Source organism: Pseudophryne corroboree, chromosome 2 (genome assembly GCF_028390025.1).
Source record: "Pseudophryne corroboree isolate aPseCor3 chromosome 2, aPseCor3.hap2, whole genome shotgun sequence".
Taxonomy (NCBI): Eukaryota; Metazoa; Chordata; class Amphibia; order Anura; family Myobatrachidae; genus Pseudophryne; species Pseudophryne corroboree.
Window position 1 is genome coordinate 1,047,402,703 of NC_086445.1, and position 24,902 is coordinate 1,047,427,604.

The window sequence follows — 24,902 nt, forward strand, 5'->3', positions numbered from 1 at the left end:
ACTAACCCCAGTCTATGCCCCTACTATCCCCAGTCTATGCTCCTACTACCCCCATCTATGCCCCTACTATCCCCAGTCTATGCCTCTACTAACCCCAGTCTATGCCCCTACTATCCCCAGTCTATGCCTCTGCTATCCCCAGTCTATGCCCCTACTATCCCCAGTCTATGCCTCGACTATCCCCAGTCTATGCCCCTACTATCGCCAGTCTATGCCTCTGCTATCCCCAGTCTGTGCCTCTGCTATCGCCAGTCTATGTTCCTACTATCCCCAGTCTATGCCTCTACTATCCCCAGTCTATGCCCCTACTATCCCCAGTCTATGCTCCTACTATCCCTAGTCTATGCCCCTACTATCCCCAGTCTATGCCCCTTCTATCCCCAGTCTATACCCCTACTATCCCTAGTCTATTCCCCTACTATCCTCAGTCTATGGCCCTACTGTCCCCAGTCTGTGCCCCTACTGTCCACAGTCTATGCCCCTACTATCCCCAGTCTATGCCCCTACTGTCCCCAGTCTATGCCCCTACTAACCACAGTCTATGCCCCTACTGTCCCCAGTCTATGCCCCTACTATCCCCAGTCTATGCCTCTACTAACCCCAGTCTATGCTCCTACTACCCCCATCTATGCCCCTACTATCCCCAGTCTATGCCCCTACTGTCCCCAGTCTATGCCCCTACTATCCCCAGTCTATGCCTCTACTATTCCCAGTTTATGCCTCTACTATTCCCAGTTTATGCCCCTACTATCCCCAGTCTATGCCTCTACTATCCCCAGTCTATGCCTCTACTATCCCAATCTATGATCCTACTACCCCATCTATGCCCCTACTATCCCCAGTCTATGCCTCTACTAACCCCAGTCTATGCCCCTACTATCCCCAGTCTATGCTCCTACTACCCCCATCTATGCCCCTACTATCCCCAGTCTATGCCTCTACTAACCCCAGTCTATGCCCCTACTATCCCCAGTCTATGCCTCTGCTATCCCCAGTCTATGCCCCTACTATCCCCAGTCTATGCCTCGACTATCCCCAGTCTATGCCCCTACTATCGCCAGTCTATGCCTCTGCTATCCCCAGTCTGTGCCTCTGCTATCGCCAGTCTATGTTCCTACTATCCCCAGTCTATGCCTCTACTATCCCCAGTCTATGCCCCTACTATCCCCAGTCTATGCTCCTACTATCCCTAGTCTATGCCCCTACTATCCCCAGTCTATGCCCCTTCTATCCCCAGTCTATACCCCTACTATCCCTAGTCTATTCCCCTACTATCCTCAGTTTATGGCCCTACTGTCCCCAGTCTCTGCCCCTATTGTCCCCAGTCTATGCCCCTACTATCCCCAGTCTATGCCAATTCTATCCCCATTCTATGCCCCTACTGTCCCCAGTCTATGCCCCTACTATCCCCAGTCTATGCCCCTACTATCCCCAGTCTATGCCCCTACTATCCCCTGTCTGTGCTCCTACTATCCCCAGTTTGTGCTCCTACTATCTCCAGTCTATTCCCCTTACTATCCCCAGTCTATGCCTCTACTATCCCCAATCTATGCCCCTACTATCCCCAGTCTATGCCCCTACTATCCCCAGTCTATGCCCCTACTATCCCCAGTCTATGCCACTACTATCCCCAGTCTATGCCACTACTATCCCCAGTCTATGCCTCTACTATCCCCAGTCTATGCCCCTACTATCCCCAGTCTATGCCCCTACTATCCCCAGTCTATGCCCCTACTATCCCCAGTCTATGCCCCTACTATCCCCAGTCTATGCCCCTACTATCCCCAGTCTATGCCTCTACTATCCCCAGTCTATACCTCTGCTATCCCCAGTCTATGGCCCTAATATCCCCAGTCTATGCCCCTACTATCCCCAGTCTATGCCCCTACTGTCCCCAGTCTATGCTCCTACTACCCCCATCTATGCCCCTACTATCCCCATCTATGCCCCTACTATCCCCAGTCTATGCCCCTACTATCCCCAGTCTATGCCCCTACTATCCCCAGTCTATGCCCCTGCTATCCCCAGTCTATGCCCCTACTGTCCCCAGTCTATGCCCCTACTGTCCCCAGTCTATGCCCCTACTGTCCCCAGTCTATGCTCCTACTACCCCCATCTATGCCCCTACTATCCCCAGTCTATGCCCCTACTGTCCCCAGTCTATGCCCCTACTGTCCCCAGTCTATGCCCCTACTAACCACAGTATATGCCCCTACTGTCCCCAGTCTATGCCCCTACTATCCCCAGTCTATGCCCCTACTGTCCCCAGTCTATGCCCCTACTGTCCCCAGTCTATGCCCCTACTAACCACAGTATATGCCCCTACTGTCCCCAGTCTATGCCCCTACTATCCCCCATCTATGCCCCTACTATCCCCAGTCTATGCCCCTACTGTCCCCAGTCTATGCCCCTACTATCCCCAGTCTATGCCTCTACTATTCCCAGTTTATGCCTCTACTATTCCCAGTTTATGCCCCTACTATCCCCAGTCTGTGCCTCTACTATCCCCAGTCTATGCCTCTACTATCCCAATCTATGCTCCTACTACACCATCTATGCCCCTACTATCCCCAGTCTATGCCTCTACTAACCCCAGTCTATGCCCCTACTATCCCCAGTCTATGCTCCTACTACCCCCATCTATGCCCCTACTATCCCCAGTCTATGCCTCTACTAACCCCAGTCTATGCCCCTACTATCCCCAGTCTATGCCTCTACTATCCCCAGTCTATGCCCCTACTATCCCCAGTCTATGCCTCGACTATCGCCAGTCTATGCCCCTACTATCGCCAGTCTATGCCTCTACTATCCCCAGTCTATGCCCCTACTATCCCCAGTCTATGCCCATACTATCCCCAGTCTATGCTCCTACTGTCCCCAGTCTATTCCCCTACTATCCCCAGTCTATTCCCCTACTATCCCCAGTCTATGCTCCTACTATCCCCAGTCTATGCCTCTTCTATCCCCAGTCTATACCCCTAATATCCCTACTCTATACCCCTTCTATCCCCAGTCTATACCCCTACTATCCCTAGTCTATACCCCTACTATCCCCAGTCTATGCCCCTATTATCCCCAGTCTAAGCCCCTACTATCCCCAGTCTATGCCCCTACTATCCCCAGTTTATGCCCCTACTATCCCCAGTCTATGCCTCTACTATCCCCAGTCTATGCCCCTACTATCCCCAGTCTATGCCCCTACTATCCCCAGTCTATGCCCCTGCTATCCCCAGTCTATGCCTCTACTAACCCCAGTCTATGCCTCTACTAACCACAGTCTATGCTCCTACTATCCCCAGTCTCTGCCCCTACTGTTCCCAGTCTATGCCCCTACTATCCCCAGTCTATGCCCCAACTATCCCCAGTCTATGCCCCTACTATCCCCAGTCTATGCCCCTACTGTTCCCAGTCTATGCCCCTACTATCCCCAGTCTATGCTCCTACTATCCCCAGTCTATGCCCCTACTATCCCCAGTCTATGCCCCTACTATCCCCAGTCTATGTCCCTACTATCCCTAGTCTATGCTCCTACTATCCCCAGTCTATGCCTCTACTATCCCCAGTCTATGCCCCTACTGTTCCCAGTCTATGCCCCTACTGTTCCCAGTCTATGCCCCTACTATCCCCAGTCTATGCCCCTACTATCCCCAGTCTATGCCCCTACTATCCCCAGTCTATGCTTCTACTATCCCCAGTCTATGCCCCTACTGTCCCCAGTCTATGCCCCTACTGTCCCCAGTCTATGCCCCTACTGTCCCCAGTCTATGCTCCTACTACCCCCATCTATGCCCCTACTATCCCCAGTCTATGCCCCTACTGTCCCCAGTCTATGCCCCTACTGTCCCCAGTCTATGCCCCTACTATCCCCAGTCTATGCCTCTACTAACCCCAGTCTATGCTCCTACTACCCCCATCTATGCCCCTACTATCCCCAGTCTATGCCCCTACTGTCCCCAGTCTATGCCCCTACTGTCCCCAGTCTATGCCCCTACTGTCCCCAGTCTATGCCCCTACTAACCACAGTCTATGCCCCTACTGTCCCCAGTCTATGCCCCTACTATCCCCAGTCTATGCCTCTACTAACCCCAGTCTATGCTCCTACTACCCCCATCTATGCCCCTACTATCCCCAGTCTATGCCCCTACTGTCCCCAGTCTATGCCCCTTCTATCCCCAGTCTATGCCTCTACTATTCCCAGTTTATGCCTCTACTATTCCCAGTTTATGCCCCTACTATCCCCAGTCTATGCCTCTACTATCCCCAGTCTATGCCTCTACTATCCCAATCTATGCTCCTACTACCCCATCTATGCCCCTACTATCCCCAGTCTATGCCTCTACTAACCCCAGTCTATGCCCCTACTATCCCCAGTCTATGCTCCTACTACCCCCATCTATGCCCCTACTATCCCCAGTCTATGCCTCTACTAACCCCAGTCTATGCCCCTACTATCCCCAGTCTATGCCTCTACTATCCCAATCTATGCTCCTACTACCCCATCTATGCCCCTACTATCCCCAGTCTATGCCTCTACTATCCCCAGTCTATGCCTCTACTATCCCAATCTATGCTCCTACTACCCCATCTATGCCCCTACTATCCCCAGTCTATGCCTCTACTAACCCCAGTCTATGCCCCTACTATCCCCAGTCTATGCTCCTACTACCCCCATCTATGCCCCTACTATCCCCAGTCTATGCCTCTACTAACCCCAGTCTATGCCCCTACTATCCCCAGTCTATGCCTCTGCTATCCCCAGTCTATGCCCCTACTATCCCCAGTCTATGCCTCGACTATCCCCAGTCTATGCCCCTACTATCGCCAGTCTATGCCTCTGCTATCCCCAGTCTGTGCCTCTGCTATCGCCAGTCTATGTTCCTACTATCCCCAGTCTATGCCTCTACTATCCCCAGTCTATGCCCCTACTATCCCCAGTCTATGCTCCTACTATCCCTAGTCTATGCCCCTACTATCCCCAGTCTATGCCCCTTCTATCCCCAGTCTATACCCCTACTATCCCTAGTCTATTCCCCTACTATCCTCAGTCTATGGCCCTACTGTCCCCAGTCTGTGCCCCTACTGTCCACAGTCTATGCCCCTACTATCCCCAGTGTATGCCAATTCTATCCCCATTCTATGCCCCTACTGTCCCCAGTCTATGCCCCTACTATCCCCAGTCTATGCCCCTACTATCCCCAGTCTATGCCCCTACTATCCCCTGTCTGTGCTCCTACTATCCCCAGTTTGTGTTCCTACTATCTCCAGTCTATGCCCCTACTATCCCCAGTCTATGCCTCTACTATCCCCAATCTATGCCCCTACTATCCCCAGTCTATGCCCCTACTATCCCCAGTCTATGCCCCTACTATCCCCAGTCTATGCCACTACTATCCCCAGTCTATGCCACTACTATCCCCAGTCTATGCCTCTACTATCCCCAGTCTATGCCCCTACTATCCCCAGTCTATGCCCCTACTATCCCCAGTCTATGCCCCTACTATCCCCAGTCTATGCCCCTACTATCCCCAGTCTATGCCCCTACTATCCCCAGTCTATGCCTCTACTATCCCCAGTCTATACCTCTGCTATCCCCAGTCTATGCCCCTACTATCCCCAGTCTATGCCCCTACTATCCCCAGTCTATGCCCCTACTGTCCCCAGTCTATGCTCCTACTACCCCCATCTATGCCCCTACTATCCCCATCTATGCTCCTACTATCCCCAGTCTATGCCCCTACTATCCCCAGTCTATGCCCCTACTATCCCCAGTCTATGCCCCTGCTATCCCCAGTCTATGCCCCTACTGTCCCCAGTTTATGCCCCTACTGTCCCCAGTCTATGCTCCTACTACCCCCATCTATGCCCCTACTATCCCCAGTCTATGCCCCTACTGTCCCCAGTCTATGCCCCTACTGTCCCCAGTCTATGCCCCTACTAACCACAGTATATGCCCCTACTGTCCCCAGTCTATGCCCCTACTATCCCCAGTCTATGCCCCAACTGTCCCCAGTCTATGCCCCTACTGTCCCCAGTCTATGCCCCTACTAACCACAGTATATGCCCCTACTGTCCCCAGTCTATGCCCCTACTATCCCCATCTATGCCCCTACTGTCCCCAGTCTATGCCCCTACTGTCCCCAGTCTATGCCCCTACTATCCCCAGTCTATGCTCCTACTATCCCTAGTCTATGCTCCTACTATCCCCAGTCTATGCCCCTTTTATCCCCAGTCTATGCCCCTTTTATCCCCAGTCTATACCCCTACTATCCCTAGTCTATACCCCTACTATCCCCAGTCTATACCCCTACTATCCCTAGTCTATTCCCCTACTATCCTCAGTCTATGCCCCTATTATCCCCAGTCTATGGCCCTACTATCCCCAGTCTATGCCCCTACTGTCCCCAGTCTATGCCCCTACTATCCCCAGTCTATGCCCCTACTGTCCCCAGTCTATGCCCCTACTGTCCCCAGTCTATGCCCCTACTGTCCCCAGTCTATGCCCCTACTAACCACAGTCTATGCCCCTACTGTCCCCAGTCTATGCCCCTACTATCCCCAGTCTATGCCTCTACTAACCCCAGTCTATGCTCCTACTACCCCCATCTATGCCCCTACTATCCCCAGTCTATGCCCCTACTGTCCCCAGTCTATGCCCCTACTATCCCCAGTCTATGCCTCTACTATTCCCAGTTTATGCCTCTACTATTCCCAGTTTATGCCCCTACTATCCCCAGTCTATGCCTCTACTATCCCCAGTCTATGCCTCTACTATCCCAATCTATGCTCCTACTACCCCATCTATGCCCCTACTATCCCCAGTCTATGCCTCTACTAACCCCAGTCTATGCCCCTACTATCCCCAGTCTATGCTCCTACTACCCCCATCTATGCCCCTACTATCCCCAGTCTATGCCTCTACTAACCCCAGTCTATGCCCCTACTATCCCCAGTCTATGCCTCTACTATCCCAATCTATGCTCCTACTACCCCATCTATGCCCCTACTATCCCCAGTCTATGCCTCTACTATCCCCAGTCTATGCCTCTACTATCCCAATCTATGATCCTACTACCCCATCTATGCCCCTACTATCCCCAGTCTATGCCTCTACTAACCCCAGTCTATGCCCCTACTATCCCCAGTCTATGCTCCTACTACCCCCATCTATGCCCCTACTATCCCCAGTCTATGCCTCTACTAACCCCAGTCTATGCCCCTACTATCCCCAGTCTATGCCTCTGCTATCCCCAGTCTATGCCCCTACTATCCCCAGTCTATGCCTCGACTATCCCCAGTCTATGCCCCTACTATCGCCAGTCTATGCCTCTGCTATCCCCAGTCTGTGCCTCTGCTATCGCCAGTCTATGTTCCTACTATCCCCAGTCTATGCCTCTACTATCCCCAGTCTATGCCCCTACTATCCCCAGTCTATGCTCCTACTATCCCTAGTCTATGCCCCTACTATCCCCAGTCTATGCCCCTTCTATCCCCAGTCTATACCCCTACTATCCCTAGTCTATTCCCCTACTATCCTCAGTCTATGGCCCTACTGTCCCCAGTCTCTGCCCCTATTGTCCCCAGTCTATGCCCCTACTATCCCCAGTCTATGCCAATTCTATCCCCATTCTATGCCCCTACTGTCCCCAGTCTATGCCCCTACTATCCCCAGTCTATGCCCCTACTATCCCCAGTCTATGCCCCTACTATCCCCTGTCTGTGCTCCTACTATCCCCAGTTTGTGCTCCTACTATCTCCAGTCTATGCCCCTACTATCCCCAGTCTATGCCTCTACTATCCCCAATCTATGCCCCTACTATCCCCAGTCTATGCCCCTACTATCCCCAGTCTATGCCCCTACTATCCCCAGTCTATGCCACTACTATCCCCAGTCTATGCCACTACTATCCCCAGTCTATGCCTCTACTATCCCCAGTCTATGCCTCTACTATCCCCAGTCTATGCCCCTACTATCCCCAGTCTATGCCCCTACTATCCCCAGTCTATGCCCCTACTATCCCCAGTCTATGCCCCTACTATCCCCAGTCTATGCCTCTACTATCCCCAGTCTATACCTCTGCTATCCCCAGTCTATGGCCCTAATATCCCCAGTCTATGCCCCTACTATCCCCAGTCTATGCCCCTACTGTCCCCAGTCTATGCTCCTACTACCCCCATCTATGCCCCTACTATCCCCATCTATGCCCCTACTATCCCCAGTCTATGCCCCTACTATCCCCAGTCTATGCCCCTACTATCCCCAGTCTATGCCCCTGCTATCCCCAGTCTATGCCCCTACTGTCCCCAGTCTATGCCCCTACTGTCCCCAGTCTATGCCCCTACTGTCCCCAGTCTATGCTCCTACTACCCCCATCTATGCCCCTACTATCCCCAGTCTATGCCCCTACTGTCCCCAGTCTATGCCCCTACTGTCCCCAGTCTATGCCCCTACTAACCACAGTATATGCCCCTACTGTCCCCAGTCTATGCCCCTACTATCCCCAGTCTATGCCCCTACTGTCCCCAGTCTATGCCCCTACTGTCCCCAGTCTATGCCCCTACTAACCACAGTATATGCCCCTACTGTCCCCAGTCTATGCCCCTACTATCCCCCATCTATGCCCCTACTATCCCCAGTCTATGCCCCTACTGTCCCCAGTCTATGCCCCTACTATCCCCAGTCTATGCCTCTACTATTCCCAGTTTATGCCTCTACTATTCCCAGTTTATGCCCCTACTATCCCCAGTCTATGCCTCTACTATCCCCAGTCTATGCCTCTACTATCCCAATCTATGCTCCTACTACCCCATCTATGCCCCTACTATCCCCAGTCTATGCCTCTACTAACCCCAGTCTATGCCCCTACTATCCCCAGTCTATGCTCCTACTACCCCCATCTATGCCCCTACTATCCCCAGTCTATGCCTCTACTAACCCCAGTCTATGCCCCTACTATCCCCAGTCTATGCCTCTACTATCCCCAGTCTATGCCCCTACTATCCCCAGTCTATGCCTCGACTATCCCCAGTCTATGCCCCTACTATCGCCAGTCTATGCCTCTACTATCCCCAGTCTGTGCCTCTGCTATCGCCAGTCTATGTTCCTACTATCCCCAGTCTATGCCTCTACTATCCCCAGTCTATGCCCCTACTATCCCCAGTCTATGCTCCTGCTATCCCTAGTCTATGCTCCTACTATCCCCAGTCTATGCCCCTTCTATCCCCAGTCTATACCCCTACTATCCCTAGTCTATACCCCTACTATCCCCAGTCTATACCCCTACTATCCCTAGTCTATTCCCCTACTATCCTCAGTCTATGCCCCTATTATCCCCAGTCTATGCCCCTATTATCCCCAGTCTATGGCCCTACTATCCCCAGTCTATGCCCCTACTGTCCCCAGTCTATGCCCCTACTATCCCCAGTCTATGCCCCTACTATCCCCAGTCTATGCCCCTACTGTCCCCAGTCTATGCCCCTACTATCCCCAGTCTATGCCAATTCTATCCCCATTCTATGCCCCTACTGTCCCCAGTCTATGCCCCTACTATCCCCAGTCTATGCCCCTACTATCCCCAGTCTATGCCCCTACTATCCCCAGTCTATGCCCCTGCTATCCCCAGTCTATGCCCCTACTGTCCCCAGTCTATGCCCCTACTGTCCCCAGTCTATGCCCCTACTATCCCCAGTCTATGCCAATTCTATCCCCATTCTATGCCCCTACTGTCCCCAGTCTATGCCCCTACTATCCCCAGTCTATGCCCCTACTATCCCCAGTCTATGCCCCTACTATCCCCAGTCTATGCCCCTGCTATCCCCAGTCTATGCCCCTACTGTCCCCAGTCTATGCCCCTACTGTCCCCAGTCTATGCCCCTACTATCCCCAGTCTATGCTCCTACTATCCCCAGTCTATGCTCCTACTGTCCCCAGTCTGTGCCCCTACTATCCCCAGTCTGTGCCCCTACTATCCCCAGTCTGTGCCTCTACTATCCACAGTCTGTGCCCCTACTATCCACAGTCTATGCCCCTACTATCCACAGTCTATGCCCCTACTATCCCCAGTCTATGCCCCTACTATCCCCAGTCTATGCCCGTACTATCCCCAGTCTATGCCCCTACTATCCCCAGTCTATGCCCCTACTATCCCCAGTCTATGCCCCTACTATCCCCAGTCTATGCCCCTACTATCCCCAGTCTATGCCCCTACTATCCCCAGTCTATGCCCCTACTATCCCCAGTCTATGCCCCTACTATCCCCAGTCTATGCCCCTACTATCACCAGTCTATGCCTCTACTATCCCCAGTCTATACCTCTGCTATCCCCAGTCTATGCCCCTACTATCCCCAGTCTATTCCCCTACTATCCCCAGTCTATGCCTCTACTATCCCCAGTCTATTCCCCTACTATCCCCAGTCTATTCCCCTACTATCCCCAGTCTATTCCCCTACTATCCCCAGTCTATTCCCCTACTATCCCCAGTCTATGCTCCTACTATCCCCAGTCTATGCCTCTTCTATCCCCAGTCTATGCTCCTACTATCCCCAGTCTATGCCTCTTCTATCCCCAGTCTATACCCCTAATATCCCTACTCTATACCCCTTCTATCCCCAGTCTATACCCCTACTATCCCTAGTCTATACCCCTACTATCCCCTGTCTATGCTCCTACTATCCCCAGTCTATGCCTCTTCTATCCCCAGTCTATACCCCTAATATCCCTACTCTATACCCCTTCTATCCCCAGTCTATACCCCTACTATCCCTAGTCTATACCCCTACTATCCCCAGTCTATTCCCCTACTATCCCCAGTCTATTCCCCTACTATCCCCAGTCTATGCTCCTACTATCCCCAGTCTATGCCTCTTCTATCCCCAGTCTATACCCCTAATATCCCTACTCTATACCCCTTCTATCCCCAGTCTATACCCCTACTATCCCTAGTCTATACCCCTACTATCCCCTGTCTATGCTCCTACTATCCCCAGTCTATGCCTCTTCTATCCCCAGTCTATACCCCTAATATCCCTACTCTATACCCCTTCTATCCCCAGTCTATACCCCTACTATCCCTAGTCTATACCCCTACTATCCCCAGTCTATTCCCCTACTATCCCCAGTCTATTCCCCTACTATCCCCAGTCTATGCTCCTACTATCCCCAGTCTATGCCTCTTCTATCCCCAGTCTATACCCCTAATATCCCTACTCTATACCCCTTCTATCCCCAGTCTATACCCCTACTATCCCTAGTCTATACCCCTACTATCCCTAGTCTATACCCCTACTATCCCCAGTCTATTCCCCTACTATCCCCAGTCTATGCTCCTACTTACCCCAGTCTATGCCTCTTCTATCCCCAGTCTATACCCCTAATATCCCTACTCTATACCCCTTCTATCCCCAGTCTATACCCCTACTATCCCTAGTCTATACCCCTACTATCCCCAGTCTATGCCCCTACTATCCCCAGTCTATGCCCCTACTATCCCCAGTCTATGCCCCTACTATCCCCAGTCTATGCCCCTACTATCCCCAGTCTATGCCCCTACTATCCCCAGTCTATGCCCCTACTATCCCCAGTCTATGCCTCTACTAACCCCAGTCTATGCCTCTACTAACCCCAGTCTATGCCTCTACTAACCCCAGTCTATGCTCCTACTATCCCCAGTCTATGCCCCTACTGTTCCCAGTCTATGCCCCTACTATCCCCAGTCTATGCCCCTACTATCCCCAGTCTATGCCCCTACTATCCCCAGTCTATGCCCCTACTGTTCCCAGTCTATGTCCCTACTATCCCCAGTCTATGCTCCTACTATCCCCAGTCTATGCCCCTACTATCCCCAGTCTATGCCCCTACTATCCCCAGTCTATGTCCCTACTATCCCTAGTCTATGCTCCTACTATCCCCAGTCTATGCCCCTACTATCCCCAGTATATGCCCCTACTGTTCCCAGTCTATGCCCCTACTGTTCCCAGTCTATGCCCCTACTATCCCCAGTCTATGCCCCTACTATCCCCAGTCTATGCTCCTACTGTCCCCAGTCTGTGCCCCTACTATCCCCAGTCTGTGCCCCTACTATCCCCAGTCTGTGCCTCTACTATCCACAGTCTATGCCCCTACTATCCACAGTCTATGCCCCTACTATCCCCAGTCTATGCCCCTACTATCCCCAGTCTATGCCCCTACTATCCCCAGTCTATGCCACTACTATCCCCAGTCTATGCCCCTACTATCCCCAGTCTATGCCCCTACTATCCCCAGTCTATGCCCCTACTATCCCCAGTCTATGCCCCTACTATCCCCAGTCTATGCCCCTACTATCCCCAGTCTATGCCCCTACTATCCCCAGTCTATGCCCCTACTATCCCCAGTCTATGCCCCTACTATCCTCAGTCTATGCCCCTACTATCCCCAGTCTATGCCTCTACTATCCCCAGTCTATGCCCCTACTATCCCCAGTCTATGCCCCTACTATCCCCAGTCTATGCCCCTACTATCCCCAGTCTATGCCCCTACTATCCCCAGTCTATGCCTCTACTATCCCCAGTCTATGCCTCTACTATCCCCAGTCTATGCCCCTACTATCCCCAGTCTATGCCCCTACTATCCCCAGTCTATGCCCCTACTATCCCCAGTCTATGCCTCTACTATCCCCAGTCTATGCCCCTACTGTTCCCAGTCTATGCCCCTACTGTTCCCAGTCTATGCCCCTACTGTTCCCAGTCTATGCCCCTACTATCCCCAGTCTGTGCTCCTACTATCCCCAGTCTATGCTCCTACTATCCCCAGTCTATGCTCCTACTATCCCCAGTCTATGCCCCTACTATCCTCAGTCTATGCCCCTACTATCCCCAGTCTATGCTCCTACTATCCCCAGTCTATGCCTCTACTATCCCCAGTCTATGCCCCTACTGTTCCCAGTCTATGCCCCTACTGTTCCCAGTCTATGCCCCTACTGTTCCCAGTCTATGCCCCTACTATCCCCAGTCTGTGCTCCTACTATCCCCAGTCTATGCTCCTACTATCCCCAGTCTATGCCCCTACTATCCCCAGTCTATGCCCCTACTATCCCCAGTCTGTGCTCCTACTATCCCCAGTCTATGCCCCTACTATCCCCAGTCTATGCCCCTACTGTTCCCAGTCTATGCCCCTACTGTTCCCAGTCTATGCCCCTACTATCCCCAGTCTGTGCTCCTACTATCCCCAGTCTATGCTCCTACTATCCCCAGTCTATGCTCCTACTATCCCCAGTCTATGCCTCTACTATCCCCAGTCTATGCCCCTACTGTTCCCAGTCTATGCCCCTACTGTTCCCAGTCTATGCCCCTACTGTTCCCAGTCTATGCCCCTACTATCCCCAGTCTATGCCCCTACTATCCCCAGTCTATGCCCCTACTATCCCCAGTCTATGCTCCTACTATCTCCAGTCTATGCCTCTACTGTCCCCAGTCTATGCCCCTACTATCCTCAGTCTATGCCCCTACTATCCCCAGTCTATGCCCCTACTATCCCCAGTCTATGCCCCTACTATCCCCAGTCTATGTCCCTACTATCCCTAGTCTATGCTCCTACTATCCCCAGTCTATGCCCCTACTATCCCCAGTATATGCCCCTACTGTTCCCAGTCTATGCCCCTACTGTTCCCAGTCTATGCCCCTACTATCCCCAGTCTATGCCCCTACTATCCCCAGTCTATGCTCCTACTATCCCCAGTCTATGCTCCTACTGTCCCCAGTCTGTGCCCCTACTATCCCCAGTCTGTGCCCCTACTATCCCCAGTCTGTGCCTCTACTATCCACAGTCTATGCCCCTACTATCCACAGTCTATGCCCCTACTATCCCCAGTCTATGCCCCTACTATCCCCAGTCTATGCCCCTACTATCCCCAGTCTATGCCACTACTATCCCCAGTCTATGCCCCTACTATCCCCAGTCTATGCCCCTACTATCCCCAGTCTATGCCCCTACTATCCCCAGTCTATGCCCCTACTATCCCCAGTCTATGCCCCTACTATCCCCAGTCTATGCCCCTACTATCCCCAGTCTATGCCCCTACTATCCTCAGTCTATGCCCCTACTATCCCCAGTCTATGCCTCTACTATCCCCAGTCTATGCCCCTACTATCCCCAGTCTATGCCCCTACTATCCCCAGTCTATGCCCCTACTATCCCCAGTCTATGCCCCTACTATCCCCAGTCTATGCCTCTACTATCCCCAGTCTATGCCTCTACTATCCCCAGTCTATGCCCCTACTATCCCCAGTCTATGCCCCTACTATCCCCAGTCTATGCCTCTACTATCCCCAGTCTATGCCCCTACTGTTCCCAGTCTATGCCCCTACTGTTCCCAGTCTATGCCCCTACTGTTCCCAGTCTATGCCCCTACTATCCCCAGTCTGTGCTCCTACTATCCCCAGTCTATGCTCCTACTATCCCCAGTCTATGCTCCTACTATCCCCAGTCTATGCCCCTACTATCCTCAGTCTATGCCCCTACTATCCCCAGTCTATGCTCCTACTATCCCCAGTCTATGCCTCTACTATCCCCAGTCTATGCCCCTACTGTTCCCAGTCTATGCCCCTACTGTTCCCAGTCTATGCCCCTACTGTTCCCAGTCTATGCCCCTACTATCCCCAGTCTGTGCTCCTACTATCCCCAGTCTATGCTCCTACTATCCCCAGTCTATGCCCCTACTATCCCCAGTCTATGCCCCTACTATCCCCAGTCTGTGCTCCTACTATCCCCAGTCTATGCCCCTACTATCCCCAGTCTATGCCCCTACTGTTCCCAGTCTATGCCCCTACTGTTCCCAGTCTATGCCCCTACTATCCCCAGTCTGTGCTCCTACTATCCCCAGTCTATGCTCCTACTATCCCCAGTCTATGCTCCTACTATCCCCAGTCTATGCCTCTACTATCCCCAGTCTATGCCCCTACTGTTCCCAGTCTATGCCCCTACTGTTCCCAGTCTATGCCCCTACTGTTCCCAGTCTATGCCCCTACTGTTCCCAGTCTATGCCCCTACTATCCCCAGTCTATGCCCCTACTATCCCCAGTCTATGCCCCTACTATCCCCAGTCTATGCTCCTACTATCCCCAGTCTATGCTCCTACTATCTCCAGTCTATGCCTCTACTGTCCCCAGTCTATGCCCCTACTATCCTCAGTCTATGCCCCTACTATCCCCAGTCTTTGCTCCTACTATCCCCAGTCTATGCTCCTACTATCCCCAGTCTATGCTCCTACTATCTCCAGTCTATGCCTCTACTGTTCCCAGTCTATGCCCCTACTGTTCCCAGTCTATGCCCCTACTATCCCCAGTCTATGCCCCTACTATCCCCAGTCTTTGCTCCTACTATCCCCAGTCTGTGCTCCTACTATCCCCAGTCTATGCCCCTACTATCCCCAGTCTATGCTTCTACTATCCCCAGTCTATGCCCCTACTATCCCCAGTCTGTGCTCCTACTATCCCCAGTCTATGCCTCTACTATCCCCAGTCTATGCCCCTACTATCCCCAGTCTATGCCTCTACTATCCCCAGTCTATGCCTCTACTATCCCCAGTCTATGCCTCTACTATCCCCAGTCTATGCTCCTACTATCCCCAGTCTATGCTCCTATATATGCAGTTTAGATTATATATGTTTGATTTTTAAATAGTTATTATTTGCATTTTAGGTTTATGAACTTGGAAATCCAAAGACAAAGAAAATGAAAGACAGTCCGCAGTATTACGAGGTGAGAGTTGGTATTTGGCTCCGCCAGTTACTGTGGTGTAAACATTACAAGCCCCTCTATGTTTTTGGCTCCATTGAGCAGTGATGGACAGTACCTGGGTCTTACGGAGGGTTACCTCCACATGCACAGAGCCATAAAACACCCTGATTATTTATACCAGTGCTTACAACCCTTTTATTAACACGTTTCACAGGCCCCGGGGTCAGCAAACTGCGTGGTACCAAAATATTGTGCCTGCGTTTTCACCCGGAGATGCCCCATAAATTTTTATGTATGTCAATATAAACAATACTGCCTTCTAGCTGCGGTCGGGAACGGGGGAATGCCGGAGTGGTATTCGCAGCCATCCCCCCGGACTCATTTAACACATGCTCGATTGTTAAGTTTATTGGTTTAACCCCACATGTACCGGACAGAGTTGCTGCACAAGCACACGTTTACATGTTATTTACGAGGTTGTTATTTAAAAAGGAGAAAAAAAATAGTGTCAGGGGATGTAATTGGCTCAGTCACAGCCTGCAGCAAGGTCTGGGAAATCTCTGTGTGTAATTACAGGAGCTACTGGGGGTCCTCCCCGCGCTGAGCGTATGACTGTGAGACCCCCACTCTTCTCTATCAGGCGGCTGTACACACGCATCACTTTCAAGTGCAAGCTCTGTGGTCTTAGGACGATGTTAAACCAGCAGAGATATTCATAGACCGCAATCTCAGGCAGGTGCTATAAATAACACAATATAGCGCAGAGCCTTAAACACAACAGCACAATGTATTCAAATAAAAACATAAATAAGAAATATCTATCTGCGTTGTAGTACAATTACAGAGCGCAGTTCATCACAGTGGCATTTAGATATATAGAACCCAGTAGTGCGCTCACAATTGTAATTTCATTCAGCCTTCAGACTCACACTCAGCATACCGGAAAACACAAGAAGTGGTGCTGTGCTGCTGTCCATACGTACAGAATAAGGACATATACCGAGATTTACACTCAGCATAGAGAACACAAGAAGTGGTGCTGTGCTGCCGTCAATACGTACAGCATAAGAAGATATACCGAGACTTAAACTCAGCATACCGGAAAACACAAGAAGTGCTGCTGTGCTGCTGTCCATACATACAGAATAACATACTGAGATTTATACTCAGAATACTGGGACACAAGAAGTGGTGCTGTGCTGCTGTCCATACATACAGAATAACATACTGAGATTTATACTCAGAATACTGGGACACAAGAAGTGGTGCTGTGCTGCTGTCCATACATACAGAATAACATACTGAGATTTATACTCAGAATACTGGGACACAAGAAGTGGTGCTGTGCTGCTGTCCATACATACAGAATAACATACTGAGATTTATACTCAGAATACTGGGACACAAGAAGTGGTGCTGTGCTGCTGTCCATACATACAGAATAACATACTGAGATTTATACTCAGAATACTGGGACACAAGAAGTGGTGCTGTGCTGCTGTCCATACATACAGAATAACATACTGAGATTTATACTCAGAATACTGGGACACAAGAAGTGGTGCTGTGCTGCTGTCCATACATACAGAATAACATACTGAGATTTATACTCAGAATACTGGGACACAAGAAGTGGTGCTGTGCTGCTGTCCATACATACAGAATAACATACTGAGATTTATACTCAGAATACTGGGACACAAGAAGTGGTGCTGTGCTGCTGTCCATACATACAGAATAACATACTGAGATTTATACTCAGAATACTGGGACACAAGAAGTGGTGCTGTGCTGCTGTCCATACATACAGAATAACATACTGAGATTTATACTCAGAATACTGGGACACAAGAAGTGGTGCTGTGCTGCTGTCCATACATACAGAATAACATACTGAGATTTATACTCAGAATACTGGGACACAAGAAGTGGTGCTGTGCTGCTGTCCATACATACAGAATAACATACTGAGATTTATACTCAGAATACTGGGACACGAGAAGTGGTGCTGTGCTGCTGTCCATACATACAGAATAACATACTGAGATTTATACTCAGAATACTGGGACACAAGAAGTGGTGCTGTGTTGCTGTCCATACATACAAAATAACATACTGAGATTTTTACTCAGAATACTGGGACACAAGAAGTGGTGCTGTGCTGCTGTCCATACATACAGAATAACATACAGAATAACATACTGAGATTTATACTCAAAATACTTGGACACAAGAAGTGGTGCTGTGCTGCCGTCCATACGTACAGAGTAACATACTGTTATTTATACTCAGAATACTGGGACACAAAAAGTGGTGCTGTGCTGCCACCCATACATACAGAATAAGGACATATATACCGAGATTTACACTCAGCATAGAAAACACACAAAGCGGTGTTGTGTTGCCGTCCATACATTTAGAATAACACATTGATATTTATATTCAGAATACTGGGACACAAGAAGTGGTGCTGTGCTGCCGTCCATACATACAGAATAACACACTGAGATTTATACTCATAATACTGGGACACAAAAATTGGTGCTGTGCTGCCGTCCATACTTCCAGAATAAGAACATATACTGAGACTTGCACTCCGAATAACAGGACACGAGAAGTGATGCTGTGCTGTCGTCCATACTTCCAGAATAAGAACATATACCGAGACTTAGTCTCCGCATACCGGGACACGAGAAGTGGTGTTGTGCTGCCGTCCATACGTACAGAATAACATACTGAGATTTATACTCAGAATAGTGGGACACAAGAAGTGGTGCTGTGCTGCCGTCCATACATACAGAATAAGAACATATACAGAGATTTATACTCAGCATAGAGAACACAAGAAGTGGTGCTGTGCTGCCATCCATACATACAGAATAAGAACATATACTGAGACTTACACTCCGCATACCAGGACACGAGAATTGGTGGTGTGCTGCCGTCCATACATACGGAGTAACATACTGACATTTATACTCAGAATACCGGGACACAAAAAGTGGTGCTGTGCTGCCATCCATACATACAGAATAAGGACATATACTGAGATTTACACTCAGCATAGAGAACACACAAAGCGGTGCTGTGTTGCCATCCATACATTTAGAATAACACATTGAGATTTATACTCAGAATACTGAGACACAAGAAGTGGTACTGTGCTGCCGTCCATACATACAGAATAACATACTGAGATTTATACTCAGAATACTGGGACACGATAAGTGATGCTGTGCTGCCGCCCATACTTCCAGAATAAGAACATATACCGAGACTTACACTCCGCATACCAGGACACAAGAAGTGGTGCTGTGCTGCTGTCCATATGTACAGAATAACATACTGAGATTTATACTCAAAATACCGGGACACAAGAAGTGGTGCTGTGCTGCCATCCATACATACAGAATAACATACTGAGATTTATACTCAGAATAGTGGGACACAAGAAGTGGTGCTGTGCTGCCGTCCATACATACAGAATAAAAACATATACTGAGACTTACACTCCGCATACCAGGACACACAAAGTGGTGCTGTGCTGCCGTCCATACATACAGAATAACATACTGACATTTATACTCAGAATACTGGGACACAAGAAGTGGTGCTGTGCTGCCGTCCATACATATAGAATAACATACTGACATTTATACTCAGAATACTGGAACACGAGTAGTGGTACTGTGCTGCTGTCCATACTTCCAGAATAAGAACACATACCGAGACTTACACTCCGCATACCGGGACATGAGAAGTGGTGCTGTGCTGCCATCCATACTTCCAGAATAAGAACATATACCAAGACTTACACTCCGCATACCAGGACACGAGAAGTGGTGCTGTGCTGCCGTCCATATTTCCAGAATAAGAACACATACAGAGACTTACACTTACCATACCGGGACACAAGAAGTGGTGCTGTGCTGCTGTCCATACATACAGAATAAGGACATATACCGAGATTTACACTCAGCATAGAGAACACAAGAAGTGGTGCTGTGCTGCCGTCAATACGTACAGCATAAGAAGATATACCGAGACTTAAACTCAGCATACCGGAAAACACAAGAAGTGGTGCTGTGCTGCTGTCCATACATACAGAATAACATACTGAGATTTATACTCAGAATACTGGGACACAAGAAGTGGTGCTGTGCTGCTGTCCATACATACAGAATAACATACTGAGATTTATACTCAGAATACTGGGACACAAGAAGTGGTGCTGTGCTGCTGTCCATACATACAGAATAACATACTGAGATTTATACTCAGAATACTGGGACACAAGAAGTGGTGCTGTGCTGCTGTCCATACATACAGAATAACATACTGAGATTTATACTCAGAATACTGGGACACAAGAAGTGGTGCTGTGCTGCTGTCCATACATACAGAATAACATACTGAGATTTATACTCAGAATACTGGGACACGAGAAGTGGTGCTGTGCTGCTGTCCATACATACAGAATAACATACTGAGATTTATACTCAGAATACTGGGACACAAGAAGTGGTGCTGTGTTGCTGTCCATACATACAAAATAACATACTGAGATTTTTACTCAGAATACTGGGACACAAGAAGTGGTGCTGTGCTGCTGTCCATACATACAGAATAACATACAGAATAACATACTGAGATTTATACTCAAAATACTTGGACACAAGAAGTGGTGCTGTGCTGCCGTCCATACGTACAGAGTAACATACTGTTATTTATACTCAGAATACTGGGACACAAAAAGTGGTGCTGTGCTGCCACCCATACATACAGAATAAGGACATATATACCGAGATTTACACTCAGCATAGAAAACACACAAAGCGGTGTTGTGTTGCCGTCCATACATTTAGAATAACACATTGATATTTATATTCAGAATACTGGGACACAAGAAGTGGTGCTGTGCTGCCGTCCATACATACAGAATAACACACTGAGATTTATACTCATAATACTGGGACACAAAAATTGGTGCTGTGCTGCCGTCCATACTTCCAGAATAAGAACATATACTGAGACTTGCACTCCGAATAACAGGACACGAGAAGTGATGCTGTGCTGTCGTCCATACTTCCAGAATAAGAACATATACCGAGACTTAGTCTCCGCATACCGGGACACAAGAAGTGGTGCTGTGCTGCTGTCCATACATACAGAATAACATACTGAGATTTATACTCAGAATACTGGGACACAAGAAGTGGTGCTGTGCTGCTGTCCATACATACAGAATAACATACTGAGATTTATACTCAGAATACTGGGACACAAGAAGTGGTGCTGTGTTGCTGTCCATACATACAAAATAACATACTGAGATTTTTACTCAGAATACTGGGACACAAGAAGTGGTGCTGTGCTGCTGTCCATACATACAGAATAACATACAGAATAACATACTGAGATTCATACTCAAAATACTTGGACACAAGAAGTGGTGCTGTGCTGCCGTCCATACGTACAGAGTAACATACTGATATTTATACTCAGAATACTGGGACACAAAAAGTGGTGCTGTGCTGCCACCCATACATACAGAATAAGGACATATACCAAGATTTACACTCAGCATAGAAAACACACAAAGCGGTGTTGTGTTGCCGTCCATACATTTAGAATAACACATTGAGATTTATATTCAGAATACTGGGACACAAGAAGTGGTGCTGTGCTGCCGTCCATACATATAGAATAACAGAGTGACATTTATACTCAGAATACTGGAACACGAGTAGTGGTGCTGTGCTGCTGTCCATACTTCCAGAATAAGAACACATACCGAGACTTACACTCCGCATACAGGGACATGAGAAGTGGTGCTGGGCTGCCATCCATACTTCCAGAATAAGAACATATACCAAGACTTACACTCCGCATACCAGGACACGAGAAGTGGTGCTGTGCTGCCGTCCATATTTCCAGAATAAGAACACATACAGAGACTTACACTTACCATACCGGGATACGAGAAGTGGTGCTGTGCTGTCATCCATATTTACATAGTAAGAACGTATACTGAGACCTACATTCAGCATGTCGGGACACAAGAAGTGGTGCTGTGCTGCTGCCTGTACTTTCAGAATAACATACACTGAGACTTACACTCAGCATACCAGGACACGAGAAGTGGTGCTGTGCTGCTGTCCATACTTCCAGAATAATAACATACACTGAGACTTACACTCAGCATATTGGGACACGAGAAGTGGTGCTGTGCTGCTGTCCATACATCCAGAATAATAACATACACTGAGACTTAGACTCAGCATACCGGGACACGAGAAGTGGTGCTGTGCTGTCATCCATACATCCATAAGAACATATGATGATGATACGTACATCCAATACTCAGAGACTGAGAAATTTTTCCCATCACTTCCTTGGGCTTATACTCAGGGCAGCATGACTACACCTGGTCAGTCAGATGCGGGCGCTGTGCCCTGTGCCATGTTGGCCGGTTAGTGTGCTGTGTGTATGGCATGCCCCCTGTGGTCAGGAGAGGGTAATGCTGGGTAATTACGCTGGCCGGTTAGTGTGCTGTGTGTATGGCATGCCCCCTGTGGTCAGGAGAGGGTAATGCTGGGTAATTGTGCTGGCCGGTTAGTGTGCTGTGTGTATGGCATGTCCCCTGTGGTCAGGAGAGCGTAATGCTGGCTAATTACGCTGGCAGGTTAGTGTGCTGTGTGTATGGCATGCCCCCTGTGGTCAGGAGAGGGTAATGCTGGGTAATTACGCTGGCCGGTTAGTGTGCTGTGTGTATGGCATGCCCCCTATGGCTAGGAGAGGGTAATGCTGGGTAATTACGCTGGCCGGTTAGTGTGGATGGCATGCACCCTGTGGTCAGGAGAGGGTAATGCTGGGTAATTACGCTGGCCGGTTAGTGTGCTGTGTGTATGGCATGCCCCCTATGGCCAGGAGAGGGTAATGCTGGGTAATTACGCTGGCCGGTTAGTGTGGATGGCATGCACCCTGTGGTCAGGAAAGGGTAATGCTGGGTAATTACGCTGGCTGGTTAGTGTGTATGGCATGCCCCCTGTAGACAGGAGAGGGTAATGCTGGGTAATTACGCTGGCCGGTTAGTGTGCTGTGTGTATGGCATGCCCCCTATGGCCAGGAGAGGGTAATGCTGGGTAATTACGCTGGCCGGTTAGTGTGGATGGCATGCACCCTGTGGTCAGGAGAGGGTAATGCTGGGTAATTACGCTGGCTGGTTAGTGTGTATGGCATGCCCCCTGTAGACAGGAGAGGGTAATGCTGGGTAATTACGCTGGCCGGTTAGTGTGTATGGCATGCCCCCTGTGGTCAGGAGAGGGTAACGCTGGGTAATTACGCTGTCTGCCGCTGGGAGAAGTGGCAGGATTTGTACACTGTGCACAGTTATCAGCGACCGGCACTATAACATGATTAGTGTCATTCTCCTGACCGCGTTCTGAAAGATCTGCTGCAGATGAAACACACTGGGACTCGTCACTCAGCAGGCCTGTCGGAAGCGAGCCCGGGAGGACAGGCCTGGGGAAGTGGCTGATAATTACAGCTGTGTGCCGGCTACTCATTGCTTGTAATAACACACACATCAATAATGAGCCGCTGCCAGCGTTTCCCTATGGGAATACATTACAGACTATGTACATGTTATACTCTGTCACATACAGACCCAGGGAGCGCAGCGGCCAACTTGTGATTTTACACACAAATATTCTGCGCAAAGCATGTGATGTACAGGATAATCCCAGGTGTAGGAATAGATACAGGTACAGGATAATATCAGGTGTAGGAATAGATACAGGTACAGGATAATATCAGGTGTAAGAATAGATACAGGTACAGGATAATATCAGGTGTAAGAATAGATACAGGTACAGGATAATCCCAGGTGTAAGAATAGATACAGGTACAGGGTAATATCAGGTGTAAGAATAGATACAGGTACAGGGTAATATCAGGTGTAAGAATAGATACAGGTACAGGGTAATATCAGGTGTAAGAATAGATACAGGTACAGGATAATATCAGGTGTAAGAATAGATACAGGTACAGGATAATATCAGGTGTAGGAATAGATACAGGTACAGGATAATATCATGTGTAAGAATAGATACAGGTACAGGATAATATCAGGTGTAAGAATAGATACAGGTACAGGATAATATCAGGTGTAGGAATAGATACAGGTACAGGATAATATCAGGTGTAAGAATAGATACAGGTACAGGATAATATCAGGTGTAGGAATAGATACAGGTACAGGGTAATATCAGGTGTAAGAATAGATACAGGTACAGTATAATATCAGGTGTAGGAATAGATACAGGTACAGGATAATATCAGGTGTAAGAATAGATACAGGTACAGGATAATATCAGGTGTAAGAATAGATACAGGTACATGATAATATCAGGTGTAAGAATAGATACAGGTACAGGATAATATCAGGTGTAAGAATAGATACAGGTACAGGATAATATCAGGTGTAGGAATAGATACAGGTACAGGATAATATCAGGTGTAAGAATAGATACAGGTACAGGATAATATCAGGTGTAAGAATAGATACAGGTACAGGATAATCCCAGGTGTAAGAATAGATACAGGTACAGGGTAATATCAGGTGTAAGAATAGATACAGGTACAGGATAATATCAGGTGTAAGAATAGATACAGGTACAGGGTAATATCAGGTGTAGGAATAGATACAGGTACAGGATAATATCAGGTGTAAGAATAGATACAGGTACAGGATAATATCAGGTGTAAGAATAGATACAGGTACAGGATAATATCAGGTGTAAGGAATAGATACAGGTACAGGATAATATCAGGTGTAAGAATAGATACAGGTACAGGATAATATCAGGTGTAAGGAATAGATACAGGTACAGGATAATATCAGGTGTAAGAATAGATACAGGTACAGGATAATATCAGGTGTAAGAATAGATACAGGTACAGGATAATATCAGGTGTAAGAATAGATACAGGTACAGGATAATATCAGGTGTAGGAATAGATACAGGTACAGGATAATCCCAGGTGTAAGAATAGATACAGGTACAGGATAATATCAGGTGTAACAATTTATACAGGTACAGGATAATATCAGGTGTAAGAATAGATACAGGTACAGGATAATAACAGGTGTAAGAATAGATACAGGTACAGGATAATATCGGGTGT

At 48.9% G+C, this 24,902-nt stretch overlaps 1 protein-coding gene across 1 annotated transcript in view; it reads left to right on the plus strand.

Annotated features, from left to right (window-relative positions):
- The window catches only part of SPAG17 (sperm associated antigen 17), a 481,673-nt gene that overhangs the window by 176,483 nt on the left and 280,288 nt on the right, over window positions 1-24,902 (plus strand). Inside the window, exon 3 of the mRNA XM_063956879.1 lies at window positions 15,675-15,734. Coding sequence (XP_063812949.1) covers window positions 15,675-15,734 — 60 coding nt within the window. The remainder of the gene's footprint in view (window positions 1-15,674; window positions 15,735-24,902) is intronic.